Here is a 19,864-nt window from a genome sequence, read left to right on the forward strand (position 1 = left end):
CGCGCCTAATTGTTCCACCATTTAAACTCGTTTAGACACTGATTTATTATTTACAACAATATTCAATTAAATACACAATTTGGTTGAAATGGCATTTGCCCTTCGAGATATGCGGTCAGTCATCGTTCATTGTGACAATGATATTATACGGGCAGGATTTGCAGTGGTAGAGCTATTTCCGTTACCAACAGTGGTATGTACAAAATGTTGGAGAAATACGTCTGACAATGAACAGATTTTGACAGCATGCTACGCCGTTCCAACTTGTCCTGCCAGAGTTAATGAGACGAATGGTGATGTAAGCATGGCCGATGGTGATGCCACGCCGCTGCAGGACGCCACGTCCAAATATGGATGGCTTGTAGGGGAAGAACTGGTTAACGCGCAGAAAGAAGTTGGGTGGGAAAACAACTTGGAGATTAAATGGCCTTTTAGATCAACAAAAGAAATGGATGACTGCGATGGACGGGAGTTTGTACTGTGAGAGATAAGGAAGCACGTTATGATTGGATGCTAATTGTGTTATCGTGGCAAGAGCACACCTACTTGGTCTGTTAGGGATCAACATCTCTACCAATCATTCACCACTTCTCCTTATTCCTCCACCTACACCAACGTTCCCTCTCTCTACTCAAGCATTGTATACTCAGCTTGCCTTCGAATCCCTCAACACACCCATGTTTTCCATGCTACCTGCGCCTTTATCTGCTCTTTATGCCCTCGGTGTGACAACGGGTATTGTCATTCACATTGGGCGAAACCAGTCTATTGTTTTTGCTGTTACTGACTCGATTATTCGATGGGAATGTTCTGCAACTGCCAATATTGGCCAAGCCGACTGTGAAGAATTCTTTGAGCAATTATTACTGAATGACGAGTTACTGGAGCAAGAGCTAAGGAATGCTTCAGGAAGTGAATCTCTTGAACCGGAAGAAAAGAGAAGATTTGTTAGAGAAGTGGCTACAGTCATATGGACTGAATGTACAGGAGATGATATAGAAGTGCCGGTTGTGGATACAGGTGTTGCCGAAGCAATAGGAGTTCAAGCCACAGGTGATGATGACTCTTTTGACGTTGCTAAAAAGTATGTGTAAACTCATTTTAGCTTTACTGACTGGGTAGGCTTGTTGGTGACAATGCACCTGTTACAACGACTCATTCTCATAAGAATAAAAGACAACAGGCTCAAGCCCTCGCTGCAGCCAACAAGGCAGCTGCCGCAGCCGTCGAGGCCGCCCAACAGTCTTTGGCCGATACGATTGTGATCAATATTCCGTCATTGCCAGAAAAGGAAATTCAATTGGGCCCTGTGAGACATCGCATATGTGAGCCACTGCTGAAGGGCACAGAACCTGGAGGTGATACAGTTTGGGAGGCTGCTGGTAGGGCTGTAGAGAACGCAAGTTTAAGTATAGGAGAAAAGCTTTCTCTTTGGGATGGCGTTTGCGTTATTGGAGAAATTGCAAGGATCAAATGTTGGCCCAGCCTGGCTGAATTTCTCTAGTAAATCGAATCGAACTAACAAGAGCCTGTGTAGCTTTTGCTCCTTCATTCTTAACTTATCTGTCCCCCTATCTTTTATCGTCTTCCGAATTGTCATCCGATTGCCAAGCATCAAAAGCTCGCTTGCTCAACATACCAGAATATTTCGCCAATTACAAAAAGTCTACGACTGAGCTGGCTCCGTTTTTAGGAGGCATGTTGGTTGCTAAGGTAAGCCTCTCGAATAAAGGCTTGAGAGATGGCTAACACATATCTGGCCATAGGTTGCATTCACCGAAGCCTCAGGCAAGCACAGTGTATCCAAAGTAGATTATAATACAAGAGGACCGGAAATTGCATATACTGTTTTGGGCGAGGACAGATAAGAGTGTATTATGTTATCAAGATACGCTGGTCTCAAACAATAATTCACTAAACCCATCACAGTACGATGTTCAATCCACATATCATCTTGCAGTAATCCTAAACAATCTGTTGCCAGCCTTTAAAATCAAAGTTCTATTAGCTTGCCATCGAAGCCTCGTCAAAGTGCGGATCAATTTTTTCTCAGGACAAGCCATCTTTGCAGCCTTGACTTTTGAATTTTGGAGACACAACATATCCATTTTTGAACGAACTGTCGCTTGCATTTTCCTTTTGTGTATCTTTCTAACTTGTGTTTTCCCTCGTTCAACTATATTCCTCAGTAAGCTGTTACCAACCACTCGCTGCAATTTGCCCTTCTGACAAAGTTTTTTTTTTTATTCGCCTTTATCATTTTTGGTTCTCTATATGAGCGGATTACATACAATTCGACTGTTACTTGTAAGATATACCTAGCAATCCTATATACACCATTAAAGTCCTATCTCATTATTCTATACATCATGGGAAGCCATTATCAATTCAACAAGCTTGTAATGTTTTTCGGGCGTATCAGCTTTGCTTCTGACAATCCAAGTCCGATCAATGACACTAACATGCAGACTGTGTCTCAAAATATCCAACTTTGAAAACGCGAAAGTTGTCGAGAGTTTCGTTCTATTTGGGATGATTTAGAAGACATGATTGGCGATGAAGACGGCAATCAGATGAATTACAACTTGGATGGCGTAAAACAAGCAGAAGAGTTTTCGCGTGAGCTCTCCAGTACGATTTCCCATCCCAACCATCGCAACTCATAGATGAGTCTCCAGCCTGCTTGACTTGCAAGGTTTCTTCAAGCTCACTACTGGCAACGAGAGAGTCTCACAAGGTTTGATATTCTCATGGGTGGCAGAGATCCTCCTCACGGATGCAAGGATTGTATTTTTCTGTCAAGAGAGGAGAAAAACGTTCTTGTCTACGTATCAGCTGCCCACTCCAATGCCTTTAGCAGAGACCAACAATCGGTCTCGTTTGCAAAAACAGTCCAGTCTACTCGGCATTTGTCAAAGTCCAGCAAGAGATAATTAAATCGTTGACAGAGTTGACCAGCTTTGAGCTTGATCAACACAACTTTCCTCGACAACTCGTTCAATTCCCAGACTCTGAGCTCAAGGACGCTCGAAACCGTTTGGAAGTCGCTATGAGTGCCCACATGAAAAATTGGTGGGTCAACATGAGCATAGACAGGCTCATTGGTATCAAATCCAAGCATCATTGCATGCCAAAAACGGCTGAAAAAGCTATCAGCAGTAAACACAGGCAAGCCATCTACGATTCTATCAGTGATTTGACAAACGTTGACCCTCAAGCTTGACAAAGGCTTAGACACCTTTCAAGCGGAAAAGTGGTTCGCGCCAGTTCTTGCTGAGTTATGCTTTGTAGCGAGGGTTTTGGGAATATAACTATTGTATTTTTTACTATAAAAAGTCATGAAATTTATATATGCTTATGTTGCAATGAAAAAGTAAATAAAAAATTCAAATAATTGAAATAGGTGATTTTGTGGCCGGTTATACAAAAGGTCCAAATTGCCGAACGTTTTAACTTTGCTTTATTATTTCAGTCTTGCAGTTGTTAATTTCTCATTTCTATTTCTCATTTTTATTTCTCATTTTTATTTCTTATTTTTATTTCTTTCCACCAATTCTCATAAACCTTGAAAATCCAACTGCAGTTGCTGCAAAGTTTGTTTAGCCACATAGTTGGTTATGATGTCAGCCATTCAGCGCTTTCTTCTGGAGTACGTCCCATCTTTGGAATCAACTTTCATTGGACCAACCTTCTGGCAGCCCTGCAAACCACGAGCTCCTAGCAATCATCAAGGGAGCAAGAAATGGCTTTGTTTATGGTGTAAAAATCAGTAAGGACCAATGGCTATCGTGATTGGCTGAAAAGTATTCAACCTTGGCTGGGTGTAGGATTTCCTCATGCTTTGGTTATGACTCTTTTATTCAGTCATAAGCCGTAAGTCTCCCATAGTCAGACCGCATTTCTCTTGCCAATAACAGCTGGCAGCTGGCCAGCAAAGATCAAGGGGATTCTCACAGCTACGCGGACTCACGCCACGAATCTCTGCAAGTTTGTCACGATCTACAAACTTATTTTGCTCTTACAAAAGAAACTCAATGGCGGTAAAGAGAGAGATCTAGATACGTTGTTTGCTGGCGGTCTTGGTGGATGGTGGGTATTTGGTGAGAGGACTCCCGTACGATGTATTTCCATCTCGATAATACTCTCAACCTAACTCTCTCACAGATAAACGAGCAAATGGTGCTCTATGTATTTTCTCGAGTACTCCTTGGCTTCCTACCAAGATTATATACCTCCCCTCACGCTCCCAAGACACCTTTTGAACCGCTTCCTCACCCACTTCCTCCTCTGACCTCTCCCCAGGCCAATCCGAAACCAATCCCTGTAGCGCCTCTACCCTTTACTATTCTGGCAACTCTGACTTGGGCCGGGGCAATGTACATGTTTAGGCATCGAGGAGAAAGGATTCAGCCGGGTATGGTCAACAGTATGAGTGAGTTGCACATCGTCCTAATGGTAATTGTCTGATTTGGTCATCTGCTCAGAATACTTGTACCGAGACTCTGAGAGGTGGAAAAACCTGAAAACTCTCTTATGGCATAACAAATAGAAAAAGTCGATATTAGATTGATACTCCCATAGAGGCTATGACACTGCCTTCACAGTACCATTAAAAACCTGCATTGTCTAAAATGTACAACATGTGTGTCTATTGGATAGAATTATGCTCATTAGAGGTCGTCTTATACGTCAAAATTGGGGTATGCTTTCAGAAGTGTTCTCACAGAGCCTTTAAGAAGCCATCAGTTTCTAAATTTCTGTGCTTCGTTAACGGCATATAGAGACTCACGACTTGCATCCGTCAAAGATGCGTCTTTTTTACCACAAAGTAGATATAACTCATTGCCATTGCGCCGTCTGGCCACGAACACGTCACTGGAATTCACAGCTTTTGAGTAAATCTCATTAACCATTGGTGTACTGCCATTACGAGATTAGTCAAACAAGGCACTTGAGAAAATTCCTCTTACCTTTCAAAAATATCCCGAATCTCTACAAATCTTTGTTCCGCTGACTGAGTCATCTCACTCGATTTGACTACTGAACCACTAGCTGCTTTGTATATCCAAATATCGGCTTCTTTTATATCTTTTCCAGGCTTGACACCTAAATGTTCTGGAGTTGAAGGTAACTTTGATTTCATGGCCAGCGTTATTGCTGATATGAGGTTCATTGTCGAGTTATTTGACGGTGGTGAAAAGGGCGTGGCTAAATCACTAGGAATGAGAAGGGCCACAAGTAAACTATCTCGCTAAACGTATTGTTAACAGCCACACTAATCAACATGTAGAAAAACACACAATGATCCAGCATAATTTGTGCTTTAAACTTTTGCCTCCATCGATTTCAATCCAGATGTCATGTTTGTCCCAATCCATCTCGTCTGGCTCTGCAGCCTCTTTGAGCTCCGGTATAGAAACATTAAAAGATTCAATACGATGCTCACTGGACACAGGGGCAATTGTTGATTTTGGAGCGAGAGAACTAGCCATGTTACTTGCCGTTGTTCGTGCGTCACTGACTGTGACCTCCGGAGGACGAATAGGTATATTGTTCAATTTCATCTCTGAATTGGTGGCGGTTTCAGAAGATTTCCTCTCATCTGAATCATGCGATACTATAGATGAATCGATATTTGTTGTCATGTTTAAGGACTGTGGCGGATGCTTTTGCTTTGAAGACAGCCCAATGGCAGCATCCATGCTCTTGTTTACCGAGACAACCTGCTTTGAATTTTGAGGTGCAGACGGTAGTTGCATGTTCATTGTCATGGGCTCTGAAATAGCTGCTTCATGATTCGACAAACGGTCCTCTTCAGTAATCACCAGAGGCATAGTGTCTTCTTGAACTGCACTTGGTGCCCCTTTTCCCTCTAACAATTTCAACGAGCTATTCTCCTCTCCGACAACCCGCCTTGATTCGCCCTTGATCGTGTCGCTCGCAGGAGAGGGTTGTTCGACGGAAGCGAATCCACCTAGTTTGAAAACATTACCGATACTCTCAACAGATTCGCCAATTGCGCCAAAATTAAGTCCCCAAATATCTGTTTTCGGTCTTGAGACGTAATTGGACATGGTTGTTGGTGAGGTTTGACCTTTATTGGCTGCGGACACACTTGTAGATGCTTCTGAACTGAGGATAGAACTTGGTGTGCGTCTAAGCTCAGGTACCCAGCTACCCATAGATGCCCAACTAGATTTTCTGACTTCACTCTTCTTCTTGTCTCCTCCAAGTCCAAATAGCGCACCCAATCCTAGCGTTTGTTTACCAGTTGATGGAGAGCTTGAAGTTTTTTTGGAAGGAGGCACAGGCAGTGACGATTGCACAAGATGAAGGAGATATCGTAAGAGTGCTTGATCCTCGCCATACTTGGTCGTCCAGATAGTCACAGGTCCATCTCTGCCTACAATGTATAGATCCCAGGATACAGGGTAGTCGTCGAAAAATGTTTCGACAGCCTGTTCAATACGCTTTTCCTCCTGAGAAAGAGGGAAACCACCTAACCAATTGGAGAGAGACTGCGGCTTGAACAAGTAGTTCATCTCAAACAGGTGAGAGAAACGAGTAAAGTAATTGTCGAGGAGCAACGATGATGCAGCTGATGGGGGGGCATGAAGTGATAACGGCCCATGGAGCAACTGAGTGTTTTAATCAAACCATATCACATCTCAGTCATCGAATCAAAAACAACCCACTTTAAAGTCCTCGTATCCTCTTTCAAGAGCTGCAACAAGCATATGGTCAGATAAACCCTGTGCGAGAGAACTAGATTTTCCGTCTGGATTACAGGCCAAATCAATACACTTGCGATTAGCCATACTCAACTCCTGCACACATACAATGTACATGAAAAACCCGGGCTCTGGTGTGTATATCAAACGCCTAGCTTTCTGCGAATGAACAGCCCAGAATGGAGCGTCTGATTTGACCAGCATACTGTGTATCAGGTAAGCATACGAACCCTATCATAATCAAGTCACCAACTCTACAAAACTCAAAAGACCTCTTGCTAGCCCAACCTGCCTGAGCTTCTGGTCTCTCGTAACTTTTACAGGCTCTTTCGACGTGTAAAAGATGATTTGAGCCACCTCCGCCAGATCCTCCTCTTCATCTCGATCCCTCTCCTTATCGTTCTGGTCTTCGACCTCTGGTAGCCTGATACTTGGATTGAAGATGGCAAAGTGAGCAATACCTGCTGGTTTGACGTCGCTTGTCCCCGAAGGAGGCATTTGGAGCCAACAATTAGAAAAGGTCTTATAAATCCAAAACCAAAAGAAAAAACCAATTCAAGATTAGATACCAAATCCAGGAACCTATCATTCCCACGTGGTGATCACGTGATCTACGCCTTATGTCAAGGATTTGAACTCCGTTTATAGATATTGCATGGGATAAAAGTAAAGTATAAACATGAATGTTTATGGAACTATGCTACGTGACACCTGGTTAGGCGTGCCAGTTACTCCGCAAGCCTATCTGCTTCTGACACCTTATTTATTCATAGATAACTAGATATTATATAAATCACGTTTATAGATATTTCTCAATACAATATATTGCACAAAGTATGTACTGTTCTACGAAAACTAGAAATGGGTGACTAACAACCAATGTAAGAAGCCTCAGTTGATGTGCTTATACAACCAGGGATACTGACAGACCGAGGTCATGCGGAATACGGAAAGAAAGTATATTTTACCTCTATCAATAACGTAACAATCCGTCATCGAGTATTACCCTGCGGTCGAGACACCTGACTGATGATACAAAGCTCGAAAGCTTAGGGCAGGATTAGCAGTAATGGCAATAGGCCATCTAACCGGGGCATGAATCATCGGGATCAAGTGCTCGAGGAGCGAGATCCGAGATAAAGACCATCTGTAGACTAATCTGTCAATCGGATTCGAGCTGTTCTGCCGTCTGGCAAGATGAGCCATCATGGGTGTCGCAAGAGGGTTGCCAGGAATTCGTCAAGATTAGGCTATCAAAACGATATCGCTGATAGGCGATATATTGACGGAGAGGCTTGCGATGTTTCTGGGACATGGATTGTCATCGTCACTGGTCTCAGGCGTTTCCGAAAGGGGTATAACTATCAGTCTCACTATTTGATCATTCAAGCATCTTGCCACTTGAGTACGTGGGAGTTTCACTCTGTTTTACTACATTAACGATAGGCAACCATTGTCAAGTCATTTGGTTGCCTGGAGTTGAATATTCAGACTGCTTCATTCCGCCTTCTCTCGCCTTTGAAATTCAGAAATCACTCAGACGACGTTCAAGTGTAGAAAAGTAGTTGGCGAACAAAAGATTTGTGCGTAAACATCTTTTGCAATTGGCCTTGCTGATTTGAAAGTTGTTTTTTTGAATGATTGACAATCCAGCTGCGTAAATATGAGGTTTCTCACAGAGGATTTTTACAACGATCTCGAGTCCGATGGTTGTAACTATGGTTCCCAACCTAGCAAGAGATCCGCATCACACGGCGAAATTGAAAAAGACGCTGATCATTCCGCAAGTCACTCTATCAGACGCTTTGGATGCTCCTTGCGTTCCTATCGCAATCCTTCTGGGCAAACCATAAACAACTCTGAGGAGATAGAACATACTATAGGTCATGAAGCGCTGATCAAGAAAAACTCAAACAAAGATCCTAAGGCCTCAAGCCCGCTGCAAGTGAAGAGAGGCAGAGGAAGACCTAGGAAACTTCCGCCCACTGATACTATCAAGACATCCGCGATAGAGAGGCAATGTAAGGGCTCAAGTATCAAAACATCCACAGGAAGGGAAGGGAGAAGAGCAGGAGAAGCGTGTACTCATTGCCGAGGTAGGAAGCAGAAGGTAAGCAAAAGCCTATGAAATTTTGATAGTGTCAGACACTCACGTTTGAGTTAAAGTGTACAGAGGGACGCCCCTGTAGCCTTTGTATTAAAGAAAAGAAAGAGTGCATTTACGAAAGTCAGCTCACTCCTGCCGAGCGGGAGTCCTTCTTGAGGGAGAAGAAAAAAGGTGGTCCTGCCGTCTTTCGCTCTGAGGCTTTGCAAGCTCGCCGCGCACTAAAAAATGCACATCCAAATACTCATCTCAATGGCAAAGCCAAGCGTCGTACTCGCAATATCATCTCACCTAGCCCTAGCCCCATGTCATTGTCGGATGACATGAGTGATCATACGAGTGTACGAACAACTACGTCTCCCGTTCTTAAGAGTTCCTCGCTGCGAAGATCGTCCGGCCAGTCTTCTCAAGCAGAGACAGAGATTCTTTTGACACCCAAGACCGTATTTCATAAACATTTCGGACCCCTAGAAGACCGAGCAACTGGGAAGAAAAAGGAAAGACGGCAGACGGAGCAATATGAACAAGAGTACATGCAAATTTGTAAAGAGCCTGACGAAGCTCATTTTCCATTTGGCTCTACCTCGAAAATTATAAAACCTACAGAGCAATCAACTGCGGACACCACACCACCCAGAGGTACTACTTCTGCTTCTTGCAAACCTCATGCAGTTGAGACTAGGAGAGACGTCGGATACTATCGCTTCAATGCTTTCCTCTCTTCTGGATCCATTTTGGAACTCGATTCCACTACCTCAGAGGCCACAGCAGTGGCCCTTAGCGATTTCAAATGGTTCAACGATCTACATTCCTAGGTTCTGAAGATATCATGGGATGTATGCAAGTTAAGGGGGGTGTTATCTAGAAGGTGTTATGCGGAGCAAGAAAATATTAAGGATCCCAACTGACTGACTAGTTATGTTGAGTCTGAAGGAGATTCGTCTGTGATGTCTCTATCACCCCTAGATTATATAATTGTTTTTACCACCATTCTCGTCGTTAGGATTGGCCAATTATGGAAAAGTAGGAAGATAAAAGGTGGAACAAGAGTAAAATCTGTAACTATTGTTTAAATTTCTATAATGTTTGTGTATGTAGCTTTACACAGCTGTAAATTGCAACTTTTGTGCCAACCCGATATCAACACGAACGTAGCAATGCATTTTGGAAAAAAAAAACCAGAAAAACCCAATTTTCTCTAGTATACTCTAACAAGGGGACACAGGCTCCCTCTATTTATAAGGATTCTTCTCCAGCCCATCTGACGTCCGCCTCAGTCTCGAGCCAGTCCATCCACTTTTTGAGATATTTGCTGCCCCTGGACACCGTTTTTGAGTCGCCTACGATACACTGTGTCACATATTGTCAGCGTCTATGTTTGACGAATGACTCACGAGTTGACGTTTAGCCCTCGTCATGGCTACATTAAGTCGCCTGTGTTCGCCCAGAAAACCGACTTCGCCTGCAGCGTTTGACCTCACCAGCGATAAAATGATTACCTGAATTTGACAATGTCAGTTCTGATTTCAATGAATAGGATTAAACATCCATGCCTCTCTTTCTTGACCTTGAAGACCATCTATGCTTCCAATTGTCATTTCCGGGTATTTTTCATGGAGTTGAGAAGAGATGAGAGACACTTGGGCTTGATATGGCGTCACAACGCCAATGTCTGCAGGCGACACACCCAGGGAGATCTGCAACATAAGCCACAGCTTCATCTTGTAACCATAGCACCTACCAGCATCCTCGCCCAGTTTATAACGATCTCTGCCTCGTTCTCATTACTCTTGCTGCCATCTCCCAAAGACCTATCTGGGATCTCTCCTTCTCCTTCTATTCTCTCATAAAACTCACATTCAGCGGTATCAAAGAACACTACAGTCGGTTCCAAGTTGTACTTTGCCTCTTCACTCTTTGTATGGTCTACAAAAGGCAATTCAAATAATGTATGTTTGGCAACAGAAGAGTCTGAGATGAGAGCCGAATCGTACAATGTTTTAGAAGGGAAAGACGCGATAAGTTCATTCATTCTATACTGGATGTTGAGAACCCGCTTGATACCAGGACCATACAGCTTTTCAAGTCGTTCAAATAAGGTAGTCTCTAGAGTGCGAGGCGGCTGCAAACAAGGAACATCGTCTTTGGGCTTGATTCTCTCTAATGCTTTTTTTATGTCTTTCGGGAGAAAAGGGGCGTTGTCTTTGCTCATAATAGTGGGCGGCAGCTTCACATTTTGTTATCATCTTGATCAGTATGAGAATCTTGACTTACCTGTTGAGGATCGCCTGCCAGGATTACCTTTTTGGATTTGAGTATAGGTACCCAGCATACCGCCTCTACAGCTTGCGTTGCCTCGTCAATAACGCATACATCAAAGATCATATTGTTGAGCTGTCTAGAGCCTGCACTGTGACACGTAGCTAGAACAATCTAAACTCTGTTAACTTTCTGTGATTGCAAAAGCGTGAGACCAACCTGAGCACCATTGACCACTGTGCTAACCACTTTGCCCTCTCTTTGACGATATCTACGGCTGTATAAGCGTCTCCGCCAACAACAGCGCAACAAGACCTACTCTTTACGCAATTCACGAACCTCTTCCCACTTTTTACCTCGCTCTCTTCCCTTGACAGCGCCTTTTTCTCTCTTGTTCTTGCCCAGTTCATCCAAATGCCCTTGTAGTTCTTTGCCTACATCCTTGAGAAGCCCTCCCTGCTCACCGTTGGCAGCTTTCCAATCCAGCGTTTCTCTTACAAGGTCCCTGTGCACCCTGGTGGGGTGACCTATCCTAAGAATGGAGTCTCGAGAGATGATTGTTGAGTACGGGTGATTTTGGACCAGAGTCAGAAGGCGAATGAGAATGTTGTCGAGAGCCAAGTTTGAAGGCGTCGTTATCAGAATACGAGGTGGAAGCGTCGTATCCGGGCCAGCAGGACGTAGAAGAAGCTGGAAAATTAGCTCAACGAGAGTATGTGTTTTCCCAGTCTGTAGAGTAAGCTAATTGACTTTTTGCGTTTGAAAATACTTACTCCCGGTGGACCATGAATACAAGCCACTTGCTCTGCTTTTAGACAAAACCGAATCGCCTCCTTTTGGCTATCATTGAAATTCAATCCAAGCCAGTGAATGTCTTGCTCCACTTCAAAAGAGCTGTATGACTTTTCTATATCCCTCGCTTGCACGATATGTTGGCGCCACTGTGGGAGCTGCCTCCCCAGCAGTACGTTAATAAGCGAAAAGTTAACGGCCGTTACGTAGGGAGCACCCTCTGACGGCAAGACCAGTCGTTCGAGATGAGACAATGTTCGATCCATACGATCAAACGTAACCGAATTGGCGAGCTTCAATCTGTTCATAGTTAGTGTCAGGTCATTGTCATGATGAGGACAACCTAACAATCTCAGCCTATCTGGTAGGTCAATTTCTTTTGACTCGTCCACTGCGACGACGATTTTTTCTGGGCTACAGCGATAAATCACACCCTCAACTGAGCTCTCTTTTTCCAAATCTTTCTTCAGTTTCCCTTTGGAGGTAGTAGACACATGAGCTTCTATGCGTACAGGGTCTCCCGAACGAAAAGTATGTGGCGGCAGTACTGGTGACGTATAATATACCAACGGTCTGTAGAGCTCAACCAGACTACCAAACCATTGTCAGCCATCTCTCATACACTAAACTAACCTCTTGCCGCCAAGGCCGACACTTATTCCAGACACACCCAAGCCATTCAGAGCAAGACCCCGTTGCTCGAGCAATTTGGGCGGGCACTTTGAGTTGAGCAGCCGTGTCTGCTCCTCCTCTGCCTTGCGCTCGAGTTCCAAGAGCTGTCTGTGTCTCTTGATGAATGCACTGAGAGCCTCATCCGTTGTTACCTTTGGTTCCAGAATATTGGGAGTCATAGGTATATATGCACTTTGAAAAGTGGTCGCAAAGAGTGGAGGCGATTTCGGGTTCAAGCTGTATCCTCAAGGTACTTTCCGTCGGAACGTAGTGTCGGCGGTCGCTGATACAAATCATCTCATATTTACATTTATCTCTATTTCATTCCAGATAATCCTCATTTCTACTTGAAATGTATTACACAAATTCACCGCAACCATCAGCTATCTTTTTTACAATCGTTCTCGTACAGCTGTATACCTACTTATCCTCACCCTGTCTTGAACGCTGAGACCCAACTCACGCCATCACTAACATCAAGAATCACAGATTGATGCGTATAAATCCAGCTTACTAGTTACACTCTTGCCATAATACACAGCCTCTCCCTTCGTCCTGATCAGTTACCCAGAGACATCTCCCAAGTTCCATCTCCCCATAGTTGCTTGCTCAGAACTGGCCGCCAGAACTAGTCACCCTGCCACGCCAGTCCGTCCTGCCAGAACAGCGACTCCTACGGTGGCAATGACCGTAGCAGAGGCTACAGTGGTGATAATGACCGAAGAGGCGATTACGGCAGCAACAACAGCCACTCGGGTGTCTTTGGTTTATCTGAAAATAATTCTTACGAATCGTGCAACAGCTCTTACGGATCTTTGAGCGATGACTACGGGTTCATAAATGACTCTTATGAGTCTGGCAACCATAATTCCTATGGATCTTCTGGCTAAGATGAGACTTTTGGTTCCAACAGGGACTCTTATTGATTTTCTAGTGACAATTCGTACAGATCAGGACGCGGTTCTGGGTCTGTCATATTGTGTTGTTGATGACAGTTACCAACTAGAATCTTGCAGTGTAAATTGCCTTGACTCCATTGGAAGTGGGTGGCCTCTTGTCTTGACTGTGCTAGTGCTGATTGGTCGTAGGAAACAACGAGTCTTATGGCTTGAATAATCGCCAGGGTGGATATAATGGGAGCAGGGACAACTACTAAATGTAAAACCCTAAATACTCGTCTCGAGATGTTGCTTGAGACACAAAATTAAAAGAAGTTGTATGTTGATATGTTGACTTGATAAAGAGTTATTAGAATGATTACAATAATGATGCAAAGTCTATGGAAGATGATTACGAAAAAATTAATATTACGTAAATTTCGACAGAAGACCCTCGGTGACCTCCGCCTAATTCTTTGACTTGAAAATCTCTTTTAATCATCCATCTTTTCATTTACAAGGCTCACTAAAATGTCGTTGCCTTGGATCCCTTGCATAGCTCGCTCTATTCATACGACCGCTTCTCGTTCAGAACCAAGAAGTTTTGTGGCGATAATGAATAGCTCCATCAGTCAAGCTACTAATTCGAGCGGTGCGCAACCATTCCGAACTAGCAATACGGCGCAGACAATGGTCGGAAAGAGAGAGATGTTTGGACCAAACTCTGTACGTGCTTTCTGTTGATCAGCTATAGAGCTTATTTATTTTCTCAAGTTTGTTCGACCCCAATCCTTCACCCATGAGTCACTTTACCCCACCAACCGTCCTATGGCTAAGGCCCCGCTTTTGGGTCCTCCCAGAAAGATTGCAGTCAAGATAGATCCATTCCATATCACCAAAACTAATCCTTTAGCTCACGATATGAACCCGTTCTATGCGTATGAGTTTGTTAATCAGATGGGCAAATTGAGGAGCCGAGCAGAGACGGGATTGACTTGGAAGTCGCAACGGCGGGTGGGAAAGTTAGTAAGGAGGGCAAGAGCAATGGGAATCATCAGTCGTTGGACAAACAGGCCTGTACCGGGAGGCTTAGGATCCTATTATTAGAGAGTATACCCATATGCATCTTTTTTACACTAGTTTGGAAAGGTATCACGGCATGCGGTGATGGGTATATTATTAAATTAAGCAAATAACCTAGCATTCTAAGCACTATCTCTTTGTGCTTGCACACTCTCCCCCAAGGCTTTTGTTTCGCCCCAGATAACTGATCTCTGTTTATTCAACACTGGCTTCGACCTTGGTTGCTTGGTGTTCCCATTTTCATTGCCTTCGTTACTGTTGCCACTACCGCTAGCCTCAATCCTGGATTCTTCATCAGCCACATTCTCTTCGCCTCCTTGCTCCAGTTTTCTAATCTCTTCGTCGAGATCTACATCAGGTCCTGTCCCAATTACCGGTCCTCCTATCATCTCATAGCCATCGCCTTCAACTTTATCCCATTGAATCTGATCGACATCCTTGAAGCCTTCTGGCATACACAAATAAAACACCAACACACTCAAGCATGCGCCTCCGGTGAGATCGATAAGGTAATGGTGACTCAAGTACATTGTCGCCCACCACAAAATGCCTACATAGCCCCAGTAGAAAGCTTTGAGAGACGGGAAAAAGTGGGAGAGAAACAGGGCTTCCATAACAGCTGAACCAGAGTGAAGAGAAGGAAAAGCACCAAAGACAAGAGGGGCAGAGCCAAAAGCGTTGGTATAGCCCGAAGAGTGAAAGACACGATCGATGCGCATGAGGCCGCCAGGAGAGCCAGCCATGGAGTAGTTGGCAGGCGTGAGACCGTGAATGATTTCGTACCCTATGTTCAATCAGCGCCAGAACACTAGCCAGAAGACTATACTGACAAGGGGGAGCAGCAGGGAATAAAAGTTGGCAAACCACGCCTAGGACATTCATCCACCCAAATGCAAGGCCCCAGAACTGCACTGCGCCTCTAGGACCCATAGACCAGAGGATGACAGCTACAACGAATGGCAAGGTAAAATGCAAAACACCATAGGGTACCCATGCGAGGACATCCAAGAGAGCATTCGTGTACCGAGTCTGCAAGTCAGAAATGTTGGCGCCATAGAGAACCGATTCCAGAGCAGGAAGGAGGGCAACATGAATAGCGGGCCGTTGACTAGAAGGAATGAAGCGGGCAGAAAAATAAGTAATGAGCCATGTAAAGATGGGAGTTGCTGGCCAGACGAACTGAGACGTTATCGGCAGCAACACAGCAACAATATACGCCAATGGTATCCCTAGTTTTAGAGGAAAAGGCGGAGTTGTCATGATGTACAAACTGTAGATGGCGCATAGCAGCATGAAGCTTAAAGGTAACGTATTTGCCAGCGTAAACCTATGCTGGGATACGCGATGAAGGGTCTTGCGTGGATCTCTCGAAAGATCAAGTCGCTTAATTGACGATGCAATCGCACCAAGAAAGATATGCAGAGTCTTGTGGTTATTAGGAGATGAATGGGCGCTGCGGCTGGAAAAGGTGCGAAAGAGATGGGCGATAGGGGTCACAACACCTCTTGGGAGAGACATTTCGGTTAACAATCACGGGCCTTGGAATAGTGATCACTCTTGTCTACTGTCTTTACCATTAATGCTTGCGAACTTAAATGGGCAACTTTCCACATACCTTTTCTAACGGTTTCTAATTTACCAAACTGTGGTCAGGATAGTAACCACTGACAGCTCGTCAAAGACTGTTTCCTTGGCAAGAATCTCTTGAGAGGGTTTTTATCTGGAAAATGAATGGGAGAGTTGATTAAGATATACTTTGAAATATATATTGTTATAAATTATTTTTAAAAAAAAAGCAATTAAAGCAAAGTAAATGTTTACATAGGGAAAGACCACGTGAAGGTCACGTGATATTTGAATGGAGATTATTTACTTTGATAACTTGAATTTTGTAAAAGTCATTCACAAATTCAAATGTCAAAACAACAGAGCAAGCCAACCCTACCAAAGCCATATTCAAGGCCTCAGAAAGCTATACACAAAACTGTTGATCTGCTGCAGAAGAATGAGTCGTGTGGTGTTAGAGGGAAAGGTAAAGAGAAGGACATTCTAGGAGATGTCATGAGTCTGGTGGATGGTAAGTATCATCGTGGGTAAACGCGACAAGTGCTTAGAAGGACTTCAGATGTGAAAAGGCTGCCTGGGATGATCTCTGTTGAAAAATTTGCCCAAGTGAATCCCAACAGATTTTAATCAAACTGGACATTCTTTAACCAAATATAATAGACAAGAGCTATGGAGATTTATGCGTTCCAAACGGCGATAAAAGCTGCCGAGTAGGTAATATATCAGGAATGATCAACCTGACTTCTGTGCTAGAGCTCAAGGTAATACACGGGCATTTCAGTCGCTGCCTAGGCATCTTCGTCGGAGAGCAGCAAGCCATAACCCTCGTCGGGTTCCCAGACGTCTCCGTAGTCGAGCTGCTGCTGAAGTAGGTCTTCTTTTGGTATCATGGCTCTTCTACTGATACACTTTGCAGATTGATACAGGTGATACTATAGCCAAAAAGCACCGCAAGATAGCCAAGCAGCGTGCAAAAGGCAATCTCCGCTCCCATCTCAAACGAGCAACTCTCTTTCGACTTCGTCAACGCTCGAAATCGTGGTTACCCACTCATCTTTGGCATGCCAAAAGGTATCACATGGAAAACTTGTGGGGTTGGAGATTACCTATCACACCTACTCTGAAATGCTTCAGACACGCTTACAGGGCCGGGAGGAGAAAAGCTGTTGCATGGGATGTCAGTTACTATGGAATTGTAGAGGTTGAAGGAAAGAGACAGGATATCATTAACTTGTTGACCCCGATTACGGGAGGAAAATTTGCTGGTCAAAGGTAAATTTATTGTCGAATGTCGCTTGCACTCATACTCAGAGCTTAGATTCGAAAACGGAACAACGGTCGCAAGAGTCTCATTTTACCAACACTCGACCTTTCCTCGAGGCCTGGTAGGCCCTGCAGAAATTTTATGGCAGCCTCAACCTTCAACATCTCAATTCAAGCCCTGTAGTAAAATATGGATTCGTCTACACCCATCCATATTTACCCAGGTTTGGGAATCGTTGAAAATTTCTTCTCTGCAAGCCACAAATGTGACGAACTCAACCACAAAAACAGGAGCCAACTTGCAAATCAAGAATCGGAGCGAAGAATTAGAGGCTCTCGAAATTACTGGCCCGCGGTCTGGTGAAGTTTTAAGGAGGGTTTTCAAATTATGTAAAAGGGAGAAAGCACAGAAGGGCATGGTAAGCTTTCACAACTGGCTTTCCGCAAGTTAGATAATTACATTGTATACTTTAGTTTTTCAACAATCTAGGCGATCCTGTCAGAATTTCTGATGGAGCTGTTATTGGATTGTCTGTATATGATCCAAGATTAAAGTGAGCCACTGCTATGGAGCTATTAGCAACGACTCATTCAAATAAACAGTTTTCCGCCTCGCCGTCTCGCTATAGAGGATTTTGATGCCGAAGATGGGGACGGGACCTTCCATTCGCGCATTGTTAAGTCAAGTATAGAACTTGCCTATTCCAGTCTATGGGATGAGAAAGCCCGTGAACAGGCATCTCAAGTGCGGTATACAAAATACCAGCTAGATGCTCGGCGACATCGTGTCTGTGAATTGCTTATTCTGTTGAGTAACCAGGCTGATTTGGGTGTTGCAGCTTGGCCTACCTGGCACAAGACTCCATCCCGCATCATCTGATAATCGTCTCCCCATGATTCTCATACATCATTCCACTCATCCTCCGCCAACTCCCAACTCACACTCATTCTACGGTTTTACAATCCTCTTACCTTCTTCCTGGGCTCAATATGTTTTGAATTCCATAGCCTACTGTTCAACATTTGTTGGCGGTCTGAAAGAACGTCAAGTACAACATCGAGAAGCGGGAGTACCAAGTTTCCCGGAATGCTATGGAAATGTCTGCAAGGCAGGTGCGGATTGGGAAAAAAGAGTGAGATCAGATGAGAATGAGACTTGGAACAAAAAGCCTCCTGCAAAAAGAGTTGGATTCGATAAGATTGGAATAAGTTGTCCTTGGTTGCCTAATTGGAGCCTGACTATGGTAAGCCTTCTTTCCTCAATGGTTGGTAAGTATTGTTTAAATCATAAAGCAGAAACAAGAAAAGTTCTCTAAGGAAGAGGAATCTTTTGTTGTTCAATCTGCCCCCAGGCCGTATCTTGTTCCTTATCCCTTTTCCGCTCATCTGGATCCTGACCTCACTCCTCCCCAATACCTGACAGCCCTCAATGCATTTAGGGCTCAGCGCTGTTTACAACCATTACCTTCTGCTCAAGCAGATGACTTGTACAGAGAAGCTGTGCTTCATGTCGAGGTACAAATGCTGAGGAGAGGCTCGCCAGGTGATATGGCAGTCATTTGTAGCCTCGATAAACAAGAACGGCATGAATGGATAGATGCTTATGAAAATGAAATTGATGACCTGGGATCTGTCGAGGAGATGAGCGTTCTACAAAAAGTAAGAATCAACATTCCGCTTCTTATCCAGTTGTTGATTGAGTACGGCAGCTTGGTGAATCAAGACCATCTGAACAACACCTCATAGGCTGGACAACAACAGGAAACATTTCCTTAACTCGTGGGAGGGGATATGCGTTAGGTGTTATCACTCTCAGTGGCTACCTTGATTTGCTCAGAGTGAAAGTAGAGGAGAACAGAGCACAATGGAAGCATAAAGCTTTAGTCTGTATAAGAAATCGGAATGGCAGGGTTTCAAGGCTCGCAGAACTCAAGGTTGTATGCTAATTCTCATAGCGTTAACCACGTGAAATTCGAAAATTTACATCGACAACAGTTGATATGGTGTTGGTTATTATGTAACTGTACTGCATTACTTCTCATGGTGGTTTATTTAAACCAAAGTCGTTGTAATGCGATCTCACAAATCTTTAAATCAAAAGAAGAACAGTTGGACAACTAGTCTACATTGACCTGGATTACTAATTGACAATTGAATAGACGTGTAACTAATCATTCAGCTTTATAATATTATTCTCCTTTCAAGCCATTCAAAAAACATAGTACACAAGAATTCCACGTATCATTGCTGTCGATCAATTTGGCAACTCAAGACTGCCCAGCAAGGCTCACGACGAACATCTCAAGCGTTTTGAGGCCGACTGGATAACAGCAAACTCCAGTCATGAAGACCAATGCTGCCTTTTGTAGGAATTGTAATCAGATAATGGTAAGGCTACAACCGTTGCGATGAGAGTGAGAAGGATGTCAGGAATGAGGTTGTTCTTGGGCTTGATCTGGGAGTCCTTGGGACGAGTGGAGTATCTAGGAGTATCTATCTGAAATAGATGAAGACAG

The 19,864-nt window shown here is 43.9% G+C and overlaps 8 protein-coding genes across 8 annotated transcripts; 5 read left to right on the forward strand and 3 right to left on the reverse strand.

Annotated features, from left to right (window-relative positions):
• Positions 1 to 88: 88 nt before the first annotated feature.
• L203_102860 (uncharacterized protein) lies at positions 89 to 1,868 on the forward strand (the record flags this gene model as incomplete). The annotated part of the gene is made up of 6 exons (XM_066212277.1): positions 89 to 193; positions 236 to 480; positions 536 to 1,084; positions 1,177 to 1,475; positions 1,538 to 1,713; positions 1,767 to 1,868. 6 exons carry the CDS (start codon positions 89 to 91, stop codon positions 1,866 to 1,868), a joined length of 1,476 nt encoding a protein of 491 aa, XP_066068374.1.
• Positions 1,869 to 3,620: 1,752 nt separating this feature from the next.
• L203_102861 (uncharacterized protein) lies at positions 3,621 to 4,549 on the forward strand (the record flags this gene model as incomplete). The annotated part of the gene is made up of 6 exons (XM_066212278.1): positions 3,621 to 3,649; positions 3,699 to 3,769; positions 3,828 to 3,873; positions 3,925 to 4,114; positions 4,165 to 4,432; positions 4,485 to 4,549. The coding sequence occupies 6 exons, from the start codon at positions 3,621 to 3,623 to the stop codon at positions 4,547 to 4,549; spliced, it is 669 nt and encodes a 222-aa protein (XP_066068375.1).
• Positions 4,550 to 4,682: 133 nt separating this feature from the next.
• Positions 4,683 to 7,229, reverse strand: L203_102862 (uncharacterized protein; the record flags this gene model as incomplete). Its single annotated transcript, XM_066212279.1, has 6 exons — positions 4,683 to 4,729; positions 4,790 to 4,920; positions 4,971 to 5,251; positions 5,301 to 6,638; positions 6,696 to 6,936; positions 6,985 to 7,229. 6 exons carry the CDS (start codon positions 7,227 to 7,229, stop codon positions 4,683 to 4,685), a joined length of 2,283 nt encoding a protein of 760 aa, XP_066068376.1.
• A 1,165-nt stretch (positions 7,230 to 8,394) lies between these two features.
• L203_102863 (uncharacterized protein) lies at positions 8,395 to 9,650 on the forward strand (the record flags this gene model as incomplete). The annotated part of the gene is made up of 2 exons (XM_066212280.1): positions 8,395 to 8,841; positions 8,898 to 9,650. The coding sequence occupies 2 exons, from the start codon at positions 8,395 to 8,397 to the stop codon at positions 9,648 to 9,650; spliced, it is 1,200 nt and encodes a 399-aa protein (XP_066068377.1).
• Positions 9,651 to 10,071: 421 nt separating this feature from the next.
• On the reverse strand, positions 10,072 to 12,737 carry L203_102864 (uncharacterized protein; the record flags this gene model as incomplete). The annotated part of the gene is made up of 10 exons (XM_066212281.1): positions 10,072 to 10,185; positions 10,230 to 10,334; positions 10,389 to 10,532; positions 10,577 to 11,062; positions 11,110 to 11,268; positions 11,314 to 11,365; positions 11,414 to 11,823; positions 11,868 to 12,186; positions 12,235 to 12,477; positions 12,520 to 12,737. 10 exons carry the CDS (start codon positions 12,735 to 12,737, stop codon positions 10,072 to 10,074), a joined length of 2,250 nt encoding a protein of 749 aa, XP_066068378.1.
• A 1,314-nt stretch (positions 12,738 to 14,051) lies between these two features.
• Positions 14,052 to 14,543, forward strand: L203_102865 (ribosomal protein S18; the record flags this gene model as incomplete). The annotated part of the gene is made up of 2 exons (XM_066212282.1): positions 14,052 to 14,162; positions 14,211 to 14,543. 2 exons carry the CDS (start codon positions 14,052 to 14,054, stop codon positions 14,541 to 14,543), a joined length of 444 nt encoding a protein of 147 aa, XP_066068379.1.
• Positions 14,544 to 14,641: 98 nt separating this feature from the next.
• On the reverse strand, positions 14,642 to 15,779 carry L203_102866 (uncharacterized protein; the record flags this gene model as incomplete). Its single annotated transcript, XM_066212283.1, has 2 exons — positions 14,642 to 15,303; positions 15,350 to 15,779. The coding sequence occupies 2 exons, from the start codon at positions 15,777 to 15,779 to the stop codon at positions 14,642 to 14,644; spliced, it is 1,092 nt and encodes a 363-aa protein (XP_066068380.1).
• Positions 15,780 to 16,433: 654 nt separating this feature from the next.
• On the forward strand, positions 16,434 to 19,294 carry L203_102867 (uncharacterized protein; the record flags this gene model as incomplete). Its single annotated transcript, XM_066212284.1, has 11 exons — positions 16,434 to 16,596; positions 16,645 to 16,691; positions 16,746 to 16,795; positions 16,839 to 16,953; positions 17,002 to 17,357; positions 17,404 to 17,767; positions 17,823 to 17,902; positions 17,952 to 18,135; positions 18,188 to 18,592; positions 18,645 to 19,007; positions 19,058 to 19,294. The coding sequence occupies 11 exons, from the start codon at positions 16,434 to 16,436 to the stop codon at positions 19,292 to 19,294; spliced, it is 2,364 nt and encodes a 787-aa protein (XP_066068381.1).
• Positions 19,295 to 19,864: the final 570 nt, after the last annotated feature.

Source organism: Cryptococcus depauperatus, chromosome 3, assembly GCF_001720195.1.
Source record: "Cryptococcus depauperatus CBS 7841 chromosome 3, complete sequence".
Classification (NCBI taxonomy): Eukaryota; Fungi; Basidiomycota; class Tremellomycetes; order Tremellales; family Cryptococcaceae; genus Cryptococcus; species Cryptococcus depauperatus.